The following is a 16,160-nucleotide window of genomic DNA, read 5'->3' on the forward strand; positions in this document are numbered from 1 at the left end:
TTAGTTCTACTTGTTATGATATTCAGATACAAAATGCCTATACTTGCCTTTTGTGTCATGCTGAAAGTTTTCTGAAATCTAGAAACCTAACGCAAAAACGTTCTCATGGAAACGTTGCCTTCTAACAGATGGAAAGTATTGGGTTATTCCAGATGTATACTTTTATTTGTCTTTGAAGAGAATTGTGTATCCATGTTAACAATGTATCTAATGCTCATTCTTAGCTTCTAAAATGCGGTACGCAGATGCCACGTTGTTCTGTAACATGGAGTACTTGTGAAATACACAGATTGATATGAATTTTTGATGAAGTTCCTTGATAATACTCGTCTAGCAAACATTAATTTCCAGGGGCCGCGGTGACTCAGTGCTAGAGCGCTCACCTCTGCTGCATGGGATCCTTTGTTCGATCCCAGCTTGCGCCAAGTAAGCTTTGTGGTGGACAAACAATGTGTACGTAAGTTTTCTCGGGGTTCTTCCATTTCCTCCCACTTCATTCCAGCATTTCATTCATTTCTCATCATCACTGTCTCCTTTAGCCTGATCGGTATAAGCGTGGGACGTAAAATTCAAAGATTTCATTTCATTTGATTTCCATGGCAATATTTCGTGTAGCTTAGTAAGAACATTTTCAGAAGAGATAATCAAAAGAACGTATGAATTCACGTAAGTTGTGTCCTATTCTTTAATTTTAGCTGCTTATAATTTCGGCAACTTAGGAAACTGAATTGATTAATCCTTTGGCAGTGTAAAGTTTGATAATTTACTAGTTTGTCACTCCATCATGTTAAATTTGCTTGTTGTTATTTTTTAAAAGTTACAAGATTATGGGGTGTTGATACTACTAAAAGTGGACTTATACAGTCCCCACTTCCTTAGCCAACTAATGGACATTACGAACGTTATATGAAAGGTAAACAGTACAAATAATAAGTCAAATTTAGAACATTTATCATCTGGTGCGAGCGGTCCCAGGTTCGATTCTCAGTGAGGATGCTCGGTTGAAAAAATGTAAAAGCTTTTTCAGGCGAGCCATCGTGAGTGAGGTTTTCCTCCTTCACACCAGGCAAATGTCGGAATGGTACTTAACATACAGGCCGCTTCCTTCCTTCTCTTTCCCCACATAGTGAGATCACCGAGGGACGTCATTCCTTATACATGACCGGCTAACATATCCATAGATGCCGAAACCTTCTTTCTTCTTCTTTTTCACCTCAACCATAGGTTGGTGGGCAACATGGAAATTTTAAAACTTTTCTCTCCTTTGGGAGAGCTGTTTTATTCTTTGATAAGGGTTTCTCTTTGTAACTGCATCTAGATATTCTATCCTTGGTCTTCCTCTTCCTGGTTTTCCTCTACCTTTCCCTCTATCAACACGGTGATCCAGTCGGAGTATTATGTTCATGATCTGTCGCCCGTCATTAGCTTTCTTTAATACGCCTTAGTTCCTTTTCCTTTCGGTTCATGATATGCGCAGCATTCTGCGCCAACACCACATTTCAAATGCTTCCAGCTTGGATATTTCATCTTTACTCAATCACCACGTCCCCGATCCGTAAAGCGCCACGCTCCATACCAGCGTCTTAATCTGAGTTTTCCAACCGGTGAGCCGCGGCACACTGGTGTGCCACGAGGAAATCGAAACAAATGCAAGACAATAAAAAATGTAAATGAAAAAAATAAAAATTGTAAATTTTATATTGGTGTTTCACATTACTGTAAACCTCTACAATGAAAAAAAAAATTACTGCAATTGGAATATATTATTTTACATACATTACTGTGTAGCTGCTAAAGCTGTGTAGCTAATAATAATAATAATAATAATTTGTCATTGTTATGACCATTATTGTTTCTTTCTTGTTGCCGACTGTTTCGTAACTTGAAATTTTAAAATATCATACAATCGTTTTGACAAAGCAAACATGCATACAAATTACCTACATTCATGCTTTAGAAGTGCAAGAGATTCGTTTGTTCGTTCGTTATTTAGTGATCTTCGTTCCTAGTAAAAGATTGGATACAGTTTTCGAAAGAAAGAAAAAAAAAAAGTGTGTACTTTTAAAAACCTGAGTTCAATATTTCATTGCAACTGTTTTCTATTTTGAAATTAGAATATAAAAAAAAAATAAGCATAATGATGTACCACGGGAAAAAACCCGTGATCGAGTTTTCTTCTTTGTGAGAAGATCAGTACTCACAGAAAAAAATACCACGGTAATAACTATGTGTGCCGCCAGAATTCAAGTTACACCCGTAGTGCGACGCTAGTTGAAAAAGGTTGGGAAACGCTGGTCTTAATAAATCGTTTTAGAACGTCCAACGACACATTTCTCGATGTTAGCAGTCCTCTTTTCCTATTGAATGCTTGTTTAGCCTGCGCTATTCTGGAACTTTCGTTTTTTTCACTTCTTCCGTCCGAAGATATTAGACTTCGTAAATAGGGGAACGTCTTAACATCTTCGAATTTCTCTCCCTCTAGCCATAAGTTTGCCCCTTTCCTTTTCTGCTCTTGTGCACTATTATCTTCATTTTTTTTTTTTTTTTTTTCAGTTGGTCGTTCAAGTTTGAAAGCGCTTCCTGCAAGTCCTTTTCGCTATCAATACTATGTCATCAGCGAACCTTATTGTGCTGAAAACCTGACCATTTACTTTCACACCTTTCTCGTTTTTATCAAAGAATTCTTTCATAGCCTCTTGTATATAGACGTTGAACAGGAGAGGTGAAAGTCCACATCCTTGCCTCACTCCTTTACTTATTCTTGCTTCCATCTGATCTCTTCCTGTAACAACTGTCTGGTTCCTATTAAGTTGGTATATTATTCTTGTGTCTCCGTAATCCACTTTCAGATTCTTCGCTCTGAACATGATATATCCAATCTACGTTGTCAAAAGCTTTTTCTATATCTACAAATACTATCACAATTGGTTTGTTTATTCGGATGAACTGTTCCATGATCAACCGTAGACTTAGTATTGATTCCCTTGTTCCCCTTTTCCTCCTGAATCCAAACTAGTCCTCCGATAGCCGTTCTTCGATTTTCCCTTCTATTCGTTGTGCGATAATTTTGCACGGTATTTTAGATGCATGGGAAAGCAAACTCAACGTTCTGTGTTCTTCACATTTCCGTGCGGCTTTTCTCTTCGGGATAGGGACTAATATGCTTTTCTCAAAGTCTCTTGGTATTTTTCCCGAGATGTAAATTTCATTAATAAGATTCTTCTTTGTTGCTATTCCGACATTCTTAATCACATCAGGTGGTATTTGGTCTATTCCTGGGGCTTTACCATGTTGCATTTTCTCCAAAGCATTGTCAAATTCGCACTGTAAAATTGATGGTCCTAATTCATTTTCATTGACGTCTTTTTCCTTCTCTATCTCTTCATCGTTCACACTGTCTCCTTTGTAGAGTTCTTCAATGTATTCCTTCCATCTTCTTGTTATCTACTCTTCTTCTATTAGCGTTGTCCCGTCCTTGTCTATGATAGTGTCTGTTGCCAAAACCTAGAAATCTTAGTTCCTAATCCTATTCCCATTTATCATCTGGAGTTGGTTCACCAATGTCGTGATCTCTGTTTGAAGAATTTCTTACCATGTCCTGTTGGAAATTGTTTTTTTCTTTGTACTGTTTTACCTTTTACTTGGGTGATCAAAAAAAAAAAAAAAATCTTAATTTTAGTTTTTTTTTTTTTTTTTTTTTTTTTAATAGGTGAGAGAGATGAGATAATTGCCATCCTTTATCTATTTAAATTTGATCGTTTATAATACTTCAAACAATTTAGCTAGAGGCTTCAAAACCTGTTTTTCCGCACCTTGGAAAAAGACATGCTGTTTCTCTAGAGGTTTTTTTCTTTTCTAATTGTGAAATGTATCTGTGGTCCTTAAACAAGCTTTATATTTAGGATATTCAATAGAATCATGCATAAAATTGTCTCTTTAATCTCTCAATGTGTAACCATCTAATATGTGAGGTTCAATTTGCTTGTTTTAGAGTCAGACGGACATAATGCATCGTAGTATTTTAGGACAGCTTCTTCCAGAAGCAATGGTGAGCTATTTGGAAAACCATGGAGCTGACAAATTTGCAGAAATATTCCTCGGAGAATTTGATACTCCTGAAGCTATTTGGAATTCGGAAATGAGGTAAGATTGTGAAATAGTTTGTTCTTCCGCTTTAAATGAGAATTAAACATATAAATAATAATGATCACGCATCTCAATTTAAAATTGTTATTGAGCCCTTAAATTTTACGTTGTTGTATTAACATACACGTTCTTTACAGCTTTTGTGTACGTATACGTTCACTGTTCTATTTTTCAAAGAGTAGAGTTGTGTTAATACAGTATAAAGTGCATCATCTAAATGAGTCAGCCTACAGCAAAGCATGATATTCTTAAATAGCGAGCACTGTACTGTAACAGGTGATGAACAAAAGAAATAGTGTCATTTCGTTGCTCAGCTGTGTAAGATACAGGTCAAACATACAGATGGAGCAGTATTCACTATTAAGTAATAATAATAGTAAAGAAATGTGTATGTTAAAAATGGAAAAGACATTTTATTTTTACCTATGTGATTTCCTTCAAGAGCCGACATTGACTCCAATTTTATAAACATTTTTTTTCTTCCTAGACGTATGATGATCGAGAAAATAGCAGCTCACATAGCAGATTTTAGTCCAAGACTTCAAAGCAATACAAGAGCACAGTATCAATATTGTGCCATTCCAGCAATAAGATATCCACAATTGGAGAAGGAATTGTTCTGTAGCATATACTATCTCCGGCATCTTTGTGATACCACCAGATTTCCAAATTGGCCCATAACGGAACCGGTAAGTATCTGTTTTGGTTCTATGGAAGTATGAATTTTACTTGCCTTTAAAATTATATTTGACAGACAAAAAGCATAGAAACTAAAAGAGAACCTGTGTTGATTCTTTACAAGTACTAAAGCAACTGGCCAACAAAGTAAAGTTAGTGCTTAACTTATAGTAACAAATCTTCAAAATAATATGATTGATTGAATGATTGACTAAGATTGAGAGAGGTAGTATAGAGTTAGAAATTCACTTTTATAGGCATTACATGAAAACTAATTTATTACAATTATATATAACAAAGTGCATATAAGATAAACAATTACCAAAAGAGCTTATTAAATGAATGATATTAACAAGATAATTGAAGGGTTCACATTCTCGTTTTACATGTCAGGACTATGTGTATTTTCACCAGAGTCACTAACAGAGCTCTATGCGAGCGTACTTACAGTGTCTTAACGTCCATAGCCATCAGAAACTGCACTACTCCTTCCCAATGTCACTTTTCGACGAAGCAAGAGTGGTAACTAGGAGGTTGATAGATTCTTCTGCACCCCTTGACTGAATTGTCTACGGTTTTTATAGTACTTTCATTTCACTGAACTGGAATTGTTTTTGTTTTCACTTTTCTAAATTCGTCCGTGTTACCTACAAACATGTTGTTAGTTCTATTCAAAAATGTTTTCACTCTGCTATATTGTTCTAGAAACTTAGAGTTGATCCGTTAACTGTGTACTTCTATGTTATTATTTTTAAACCTCAAAATGAGGAATGTCTTAATAGGGTCAGTTTGCTATGTATGAAGAAGCTTCTCCATGTGTGATATCCTTATATTTTCAGATTCACAAAAACGGTTGCTGTTCAGGTTTTTTTTTTTTTTTTAAAAAAAAAAAAAAATCGGTTAAAAGTGTACTTGTTTCGAAATGCTAATGTAATTCAACAATTAGATGATACGAGGTTCATTGAAAAAGTTAGTTGCACTGCTTGAGAAAATAAAACGTGGTGGAATAGAAATTTTACAATAATTCCATTTGTATCGTAAAGTCCCATTCACAATCTACTTTTCAAGGTAATTCCGTTATTTAAGCATTTGTCGAGGCGTGGTACAAGTTTCTCTGCCTTCTGCACAGAAATCCCGTCTAATGCTCGGTAACCATTCTTGGGCTGCAGCTTTCACCTCGTCGTCCGAGTGGTATCGTCGCTTCGAAAGTTCGTCTATTGTTATGCGTCTGTTGGCAAGAACGTTCATTTGATGGTCTTCCGCGTTCAGCATCGTCAATATCTGTACATTCGTTCTCAAACATGTTGCACCACTTTGCGGTAGCTTGACATGACGTTGCATTTTCACCATACACTTCATGCACCTGCCGATAAATTTCAGTACAGTTAAACCTTTTCGCCCACAAAAAACGAATCACTGCACGCATTTCCAATTTCGACGCCACTTGCAGTTGTCGAGAGATATTTACAACTGATTATCAGAACACCTCCACTTGCCTCATGAAAGCTGCTACGTCACACGGTACAGCTACATGTCTGCAGTGTTGCCACACAGTTTCATCAAAATAGCCTTTGATCGAAAATATTTACAAAGCTGTGCAACTAACTTTCTGACTGACCCACGTAATATAGAATAAATGTAACATGTTTCTTGATTTTAGTTAGATTGACCTTTGACCGACAACTTTACTCTGTCGTTAACAGTCACTGAAATGAGAAACAGGAGTCGAATGTCAATAATTTCAGATTGAGGTTACTGTTAAAGCTGCTTTTGATATGTTGCTTAAATTCATTCTTTTTTATGTATTACTATATTTGACTATTGTGAAGGGGTGAATTAGACAAAAACACTTACATATATATATATATATATAAATATATTTTCCATTTGTGTGTGATGTAAGTACAACATAGAGCTGTGTCATGGCTGTATAGTTAGCATGTGCGCCTTTGACGTGGGATATCCGATTCGATTAACAGTAGAGACTCGTGTGGATAGGATCCCATGTTAAGCTGTATATTCACGTCTCTTATAGGGCTGCAGTGGCTCAATGTTAGAGCGTTCACCTCTGGTGCGTGGGGTCCCTGTTTGGATCCCCGCTCAAGCCAAGTGAACTTCGTGGTAGAAAAACACCGTGGGCGTGGGTTTTCTTGGGGTTCTCCTGTTTCCTCCCACTGTCTTCATTTCACCGTTTCATTCATTTCTCATCATCACCGTCTCCATTAGCCTAGCCGACATAATGTGGGACGTAAAACTACTTTCGTTTCGTCTTTTATAGGCTACGTGCTGGACGGGACGTTAAAATCAAGCAATTAGCCCTCAATGTAAGTACAACATATGAATAGCGAGTGAGTTCCAGTCTAGTTCTTGAAGTAAATTTAAAACTAGAACAAATAAATTAAGTAAAGAATATATTTTAATATACCGACTACTTGTCTTTCCGTCTCACTGAGATTGGTTGATTGTGGGTTAACATTTTTTCTTTGTTTCCACCGAGGCTGCATGACACTGCATGTATTGTTTTAAGATGAGGTACGAATCACTGCTTGGGTTTGTGTCCCAGGAGCTATTTAGGCACAAAAGACTGCTTTATATAGAAGGTATGTGCTATTCAGATGTTATCATAGATTAAGACAGGCTGAAATTTTAGAGTCAAGTCTAGTGAAATGGATGTTGTAATATTGTATAAATATAGATACAATTTATATCATACAGATTCCGTGAGATTACAGCCCACTAAAGACTCTGGCCGAGGAGGTAGCTTTTCAAGGGCTGAGTATTTTTAGAGGCCATCACAGCTATTTTGGCTTTTTAAATTCCACAACGTCTTAATTTAAACAGTTTTTGATATTGATTCAATATAGGAAATTAAGTGTAACTCGGCGCCATCCGCACGCAGAAGGTACTCTTTCTAACTGGTTGGCAAACCAGAAATTATGTAATCAAGGTATTCGTTTCACCTTTGATCTTTTGGAATACGTTTCCCATTGCTTGCCGTTAACAGTTGCTGAAAGCTTTAAATGTTGTGTTTTATTAATAGGTGAAGTTGCTGAAGGATGTGTTAGAAGCATGGAAGAAAGAAGTAGAGAAGAAACCGCCTGCAATGTCCATCGACGACGCCTACGAAGTCCTAGGCTTAGCCAGAGGCATTCAGCACGAAGAGGCCACTGTCAGGAAGTCCTATTATCGACTGGCACAGAGGTATCATCCAGATAAAAATCCCGATGGGAGGGTAAGTGCAAGAAACAAAAGAAATAGCTTGGTTTGTAACTGTTGATTTTAAGTTTTCTTTGCTGCATAGAACACAATCGAAATATAATTTCAGTTTATATGTGTAATCATAGCTTATCTGCCAAACCTTAAACTCCGTTTTTTCTTTTGTGATGGAACATAGAGGGGGATTAGATAAGTTTTTGGCCTCGGAGTGAAAACATGACGCCGCTACACATTGATAGCATTTTATTCAACGTAGTTAACACACTTAATACAACGACACTGCAGCAATTCTATCCCATGATAATAACACATTTTATCTTGTGTTGCAAACCATGCCTTTGCAGCTGCCTGATGCTATTAGTGTATCTAAATTCAGTTCCTTTCAGGTGCATCTTAAGTTTAAAGATAAGTCTGACGGGGACCAGGTCCGGCCACTAGTTCACACAGTTTGTGCATTACGATGGCTGTGTAACCAATTGATTCGTGTCGCTGTTCGGGCGGCCATTTATTTGTAACCGTCCTAGAGTTTGGGTCACTGTTCGGGCAAACATTAATTTGTAATCGCCCGGGTGTCGGGTCACTGTTCGGGCTTCCATTTATTTGTAACCAATTGATTCGTGTCGCTGTTCGGGCGGCCATTTATTTGTAACCGTCCTAGAGTTCGGGTCACTGTTCGGGCGAACATTAATTTGTAATCGCCCGGGTGTCGGGTCACTGTTCGGGCTTCCATTTATTTGTAACCACTCCATATTCTGTTCGCTGTCCGTGGCTCGTGGTACTACCAATAAGTATACTCCTGATACTTTAACTTACCGGACAGGACGATGGAGAACCTCTCCAAGAATGGTTACAAACTGTTTCCAAATCGCTCGTCGGTCTCAATAATGAGATGAGCATTAGGCGCCGAGAGGTTCGGGTGTCTCGTCTCGAAAACCTCACGGACGATCAGACGGTCATCCAGACCATAACGCACACAAACATCACTCATACAAACAACGAAAACACACTGGATTAAATAACACTATACTTATTTATTAGAGCACTAGTATATAAAAAAAAAAAAATAAAAAAAAATAACGAAGAGAAATGAACACAACACTGAACACTGAGAATGTATAACAATTTTAGTCGCTGAAATCACGCTTTGCCCTTTTCGGGCAATATAGCCCTTTATATATGATTATGATTCAGATATCACTACAAATTCTTCTCTCACACCCTTGACACACTTGGGGGAAAGGTTGTCTGGATCGTCCCACGATGAATCCAGTTGTTACGCTGAACAGTCCTTCAGCGTAAAGGTGAATCTTCAGCAAATAAACGAAAAGAAGATCTCCACAGGGAATACTGATATTGGAGGGCGCGTATATAACTTTTTAAATGCACAAGGTCTGCGGACCTGGGATTTCACTAGTTGGGGCTAGCCGTAAGAAATCGTCCTTCACCGGCTAAATAGCTTGTGCCCCTTCACAAAACTTAACCAACGCAACGTGCGTGGTGGCTGCGTACAACATCGGAGTCGAACTCCTCGAGCATCCAAGCTCAAGCTACGGGTTGCAATGGTCAACGGAAAAGTGTTGGCAGTTCATTTCAAAAATCACTCAGTTAACTCACCTGTACGCACATACAAACAGAATACGGAAAACAATTTATGTTAATTTTAGTCAACTGCCTAGAATGCACTAGACACGGCGATAACACTGGCGTGAGAAAATACAGATAACGACCTGCAAAAATTGTGAGGCTGGTGCCACTTTGGCTACTGGGACATCTGGTCAGCCCGTATTTCTCTAATCTATTGTAATGTTTCCATAAGTGATTAAAGAAAGCACTTAATTCAGTTCCCAATAACTGCAGAATATATACTGTGTATATAATGAGTCAGGGAGAAACACTGAAATGGTTAGTCACTAACTGAAATGTTCTCAGCAAAAGCAATGTTTTAAATATATATATGAGAAAACGATGAAAGACTTCTTTGTCCAATTGTGTGGGAAAGAAGCAATTCCCACCGAAGAAAGAACTTATATGCGTTGCAGAGTAAAGTATAAATCGAAAATAATGATCACCGTCTTTACGAAATATACAGTGTCCACAAAAAATCCTTCTATAACCTGGTAGCGTTTATATATGGTGTCCGAAAGTGGAACGACCTGTCAAGTGCACACGTATACGGGTTGAGAACCCTTGGCCGTATGACGAAGTATGAATAAAATTAGGTTTTTCACCTGAAATTTAAAATTAGTTAGTTGGCAACACTGTCATATGGTGTGAGACTTACGTGCATAGACGATGAATGGTTTTTCACCTGAAAAAGGGCTATTTAAAATAGTTAAAGAACTTGTCCACTCACTACAAAGTGATGAGGTTCCTGTATGAGCAATGTCCAATCCAAGTGTTCCATAAGGTAATAAGATCCTCTTGAACAATTGGTGCAGTTGGGTTTCCTTATCTTCCGTTTCTTCACATGTTGAAACCATGCTGTCTTCCTGTGTGAGTATCCTCCAGGATTCTCCAACGATGAGTTGATGAGGGGAGAAGGAGAGTTTTTTTTTTTAACACTGGTGTGAGAAACGAGATATGGTTATAACACCTGTATGATAACTTTTTTTTTTTTTTAAGTTCGCAGAAAGCGTTTATAGGGCTATTAAAATTCTTACTTTTTTAAACACAAATACTTTTCGTAAAATGTTTAAGTGTTCCGTTTCGATTACTTTATTTTGTGTAATATGAAGTAAATATGCACACTGAATAACTATTCAAAAAACATCGACTTAAAGAATTATCAAATATCTCAATAAAAATTATTAAATATACTGATATCTCTATTTAAAATATCAAAATATGAATGAATATGCAAATAGCAAATATGTTAAAGGTACTGAAATATTAAAATTATTGTTAAAGTTTCGATATCACTATAATATGTTTGAAAAATACGAAAATCATTGAAAAAGTAAAATGAATGAAAACGTAAACACGTAATAAACTAACAATATACAAACAAAATAAGATTTTCACCTGTATGTCCCTTTTTTTTTTTTTTTTTTTTTAACTGTGCCTTGTGTTGTTTGGCAGAAAAGAACGAAAAATCGTTTTTCAAAATAAAAAAAATAAACTTAAGTGTCAAAAATGACGTTCATAGTGATTCCAAGAAATAAGCATGCTTCTGCATATCAAAGAAAATATCGTGATTTCGCTGATATGTATGAAGAAAATTCGGCACGCCATAAGGTCAAATGCCATCTGCTCGTCGAGACTTTAAATCAATAATGCTCATTACAACAAATGGTTTCGTTCTGAAACAAAGTTATTATTAGCTTAGGCCTAGAATAATGGTCGTTGTTCACTTCCAAAAACGTAAACATTGTAGGGTTACCAGAATAGGTGGGTATTATCTGCAAAAAATTTATTAATATAGCGTTGAAAACTATTCAATATTGATCCAAGTTTTTCGAAGGTCTGAATCAAGGAAGTTGACTCACTAGTCCAAACATTCCTGAAAATAAATGGTCATTACGCCATGAATTGACCAAAACCATAGGTGGGAAAAATGTGTAATACTACACGTACTTACACACAAAATATGCCATCGACACATGCGAGGCAAAACTAGAAACGAGGGAAGGCCGGCAACCATAGGCACTTACAAAATGTTTCTATATATAACTGAAATATCAACACTAATATTCAGTAAAATACACGTATGTTCCCTGGAACATAACGTACATCATCCACCTGGAAAAAGATGTGTAAACACACAAAATACAAATGCTCTCGTAGCATAGTAAAGATATGTCTCTATAAGACAAAATACATGAGACCTATTAAAAGAAAAACATGAGATACAAACAAGAATATAGTCAACGACATTACAACTTTTTGGTCGGTCTGAAACATCAAGATACAATTCCCTACAAACAGCTGTAACAAGCTTCCTTAGGCATCTTCGCTGCAAATATTCAAAATGGTCTTATTAACGCATTAAAATTCAGTCATCGAGCATACGAAATAATTGACAGAAAATAATTTTTATAAATTATTATGACTTCATGCTGTTGGAAAGAAAGAAAATAAGTTTATTTTTCGGGATTTATATCGAGTTCGAATAGTTTCTAGGACATACTAGAACTAAAATATACTTTTCTCAAAATGAATAGAAAACATTACAACACATTAGCATACAAATCCACTTAATAGAATTACGGTTCATAAACATTAAAATATTCACTGAAATGTTACTAGACATCAAAATATACTCAAAAAATCTAACCTAAGAATACGCATGCTTGGTTACGGGTACCATAAAGGAAGAAGAGAAATGAAAAACTATATTTTGCGATTGTTGGCGAAAATACAGTTAGCTATGGAATATCCAATGGATTAGCCACATCCATTTTTGCAAGAGATCTGCAATTCCAGGAAATATTGCCTCCCTAAAATAAAATATTTATCCCCATAAAATATCCTACCCGAAGAAGTTTCCCTACGGTCGTTCAGTGGTCTAGAGAAGACGAAAAAAATGTTAATTAGAAATTACAAGAAAGTATAGAAGTTAAACATATTTCCGCATACATATTAATATGAGGGGAAAAACGACCGTTCACCATCAGAATATCTGTTCATATAGTTCCTTCTAAAATAAAAAGATTACTGCTTTCGTTCGGAGAATATACTATTCACATGACATTCCTACACACACTATTAGCTAACAAGGAAATGCCTGTTTCACTCGTTTAAGGCTTAGCCTACTTTCGGTTCTAAACTTTTCTCTTCGAACAAAATATATCATGTCACATCCTGGAAATTCAAATAAAGTCAAAATCGGGTAAATGACGTAAATGAGGTTCAATCAAATTACAGTAAACATTTCAAAATGAAAACGGGAATCTAAGATTAACACTGAAAAAGAAATTTAACATTGATAATTGTAAAGTTTCATGTTCTACGGATGAGATTACGTACTAAGTTTTAATCACAAATATACAAGTGTACATATAATGAATAACAAGTGTACATATAATAAATTTCTCTTCCTGGGCATCTCGATGCATTATTAAAAAAAAAAAAAAAAAAAAAAATCTAAAAGAAAATCAAACATTAATTGTGAGTTATACGTATGATAACATGTTTAAAAATTTGAAAAGTGGGAAGGGATTCTAAAAAGATTTTTTTTTTTTTTAAATGAAAAACAATAGAAATATGTTATAAGGACAAAACATCTTCCCACTAGCTGAGGTACGGATATCTCGCCAAGATATCAAACCGTTTTTGGCTAAATACGGTCCCTCTACGTATATGATTACATACTAAATTTTAATTATAAACGTATAACTATATATATAAGTAACAACTAAAATTTTCTGATCCTGCGCATCTGGATACATTCTTCTTCTTTTTTTAAAAAAAAAATTCTAAAAAGAAAATAATACATTAATTGTAAATAACATGTAATAATGTATTTAAGAATTTCGGAAGTGGGAAGGTATCCTAAAAAGGAATTTAAAATTTAAAAAACAATAAAATATATTATAACGCCAAAATATCTTCCCACTAGCTGGGGGTACGGAAATCGCGCCAAGATTTCAAATTGCTTTTAAGATGCAATTCCCCTACGTATGTGATACGTTAATTATTTACTAAAAAATCTAAATTCAAACATCTGAAATGAAAACAAGAAAAAATTAATAACATTAAACTAATAGTAAGTCAGTGATAAGGTTTGCAAGACAAATGCACAGCTGACTGAGGTATGAAGTGCTACACGGAGCAAAGACAAAAAGAGGAAAAGAATTAATCAGCTGTGTATCATCCGTTATTCGTAACGATAAACACAAGTGGTTCTACAGTCTGGCGACTGTCTTATCAAAACAAGAAAAAGAAAGAAAAACGTGTTATCTGCTCTTTGCTGAACTGTTAAAAGCTGGAAGCAAAAATGAGTTTAAAAGAAATGCGTAGTTCTCCTTTTCATTTTTTCCATGCATCACCAAAACTAAAAGCAAAAAAGAAAAAAAATGAATACATGTTTATCGCTTAGAAATGCGTCGCTCTCCTAGGAGAAAAATTTGTATCAACACACAGTCTTGGTTACTTTTTTTTTTTCTATGATTGCTATTTCTGTCTTGATAATTACGGTTTGTTCGTTTATTCCTACAATGATTACTACTACGTACAAAAATACTCTTAATGTTCTCACACAAGTTGCGTTTCCTATCTCGTTTGTGATAACTCATATTACGTGGCCGTAATTTACGACTCCTTCTGTTTCTGTTACTGCCTTTTCGAGTGCGGTCTTGGTTCAGATTCCCTTTAAATTTTGTATTGTTTACGCTCCGGTCTGCGTATCTTTGCTTATTGCTATAACTGTAATCTCGTTTACGCCTTTTCTCTCTGTGGTTTGTGGTAGTTATTCTTGTGCGCTTACGACCTCTGTCGTGTACAATCATATGTTCGCAATTGTCACTACTACTGTTACTACAAGTGGTGTTACTGGATTCTGAATGAATAAAATCATTGTCAGATTTCTTACGAGGTTGGTTTGGACTACCAGTCTCTGGTTGGAGTTCAGATTCCTGCCTTTCCTTTTCATTAGGAGTAATAGTTTCTAGCTCAGGTTTCAATTCCAATATTTTGTTTACACTAGGAATATCAGTCACTAACTGAGGCTCAAATTCCAGTGTTTTGTATCCAGTAGGAACATCTGACTGTAACTGGGGTTCACATTCCGGTGTTTTGTTTTCGGCATTTTCCGTTTGCTGACTATCTTCACGAAACACGTCCCGTAAATCATCTATCTTTTGCCCTAATTCGCTCTTTACCTCAGCAAAAGTCTCTTTAAAATCAACTTTCCTTTCCTTTATGTATCTCTCAATTTTTTCATTATTTTTATCTAGTTTTCGTTCTAACCTAGCAAAATGCTTTTGAAAAACTGAAGCTATCTTAGTAAACAAATCTGCTTCGTTGTATGCCATCTTGAACAAGATAAAGCTTAAAACATACAATTAGAATAAAATGTTATCACAAAACATATTATTAAAATCACCTGAAAGAGAAGGTTTTTTTTTTTTTTTTTTTTTTTTTTCAGATTACTAGTTCTATGCTGGAAAAGAAGTGATATATTAAAATATTTATCTTATGAGTATTCGAGCACCAACGGTATCGATTCGGGTCGGTAGTTCGGGCGTCATTTATTTGTAACCAATTGATTCGTGTCGCTATTCGGGCGGCCATTTATTTGTAACCGTCCTAGAGTTCGGGTCACTGTTCGGGCGAACATTAATTTGTAATCGCCCGGGTATCGGGTCACTGTTCGGGCTTCCATTTATTTGTAACCAATTGATTCGTGTCGCTGTTCGGGCGGCCATTTATTTGTAACCGTCCTAGAGTTCGGGTCACTGTTCGGGCGAACATTAATTTGTAATCGCCCGGGTGTCGGGTCACTGTTCGGGCTTCCATTTATTTGTAACCACTCCGTATTCTGTTCGCCGTCCGTGGCTCGTGGTACTACCAATAAGTATACTCCTGATACTTTAACTTACCTGGACAGGACGATGGAGAACCTCTCCAAGAATGGTTACAAACTGTTTCCAAATCGCTCGTCGGTCTCAATAATGAGATGAGCATTAGGCGCCGAGAGGTTCGGGTGTCTCGTCTCGAAAACCTCACGGACGATCAGACGGCCATCCAGACCATAACGCACACAAACATCACTCATACAAACAACGAAAACACACTGGATTAAATAACACTATACTTATTTATTAGAGCACTAGTATATAAAAAAATAATAAAAAAAATAACGAAGAGAAATGAACACAACACTGAACACTGAGAATGTATAACAATTTTAGTCGCTGAAATCACGCTTTGCCCTTTTCGGGCAATATAGCCCTTTATATATATATGATTATGATTCAGATATCACTACAAATTCTTCTCTCACACCCTTGACACACTTGGGGGAAAGGTTGTCTGGATCGTCCCACGATGAATCCAGTTGTTACGCTGAACAGTCCTTCAGCGTAAAGGTGAATCTTCAGCAAACAAACGAAAAGAAGATCTCCACAGTGGAATACTGATATTGGAGGGCGCGTATATAACTTTTTAAACGCACAAGGTCT

General features: G+C 36.2%; 1 protein-coding gene across 1 annotated transcript in view; it reads left to right on the forward strand.

Annotated features, from left to right (window-relative positions):
- Nucleotides 1-16,160, forward strand: part of Rme-8 (receptor mediated endocytosis 8) — a 132,045-nt gene that overhangs the window by 57,336 nt on the left and 58,549 nt on the right. Inside the window, exons 21-23 of the mRNA XM_081754380.1 lie at nt 3,992-4,143; nt 4,634-4,835; nt 7,865-8,056. Of these exons, the coding sequence (XP_081610506.1) occupies nt 3,992-4,143; nt 4,634-4,835; nt 7,865-8,056 (546 nt within the window). The remainder of the gene's footprint in view (nt 1-3,991; nt 4,144-4,633; nt 4,836-7,864; nt 8,057-16,160) is intronic.

Source organism: Thermobia domestica, chromosome 1 (assembly GCF_964235325.1).
Source record: "Thermobia domestica chromosome 1, izTheDome1.hap1.1, whole genome shotgun sequence".
Taxonomy (NCBI): Eukaryota; Metazoa; Arthropoda; class Insecta; order Zygentoma; family Lepismatidae; genus Thermobia; species Thermobia domestica.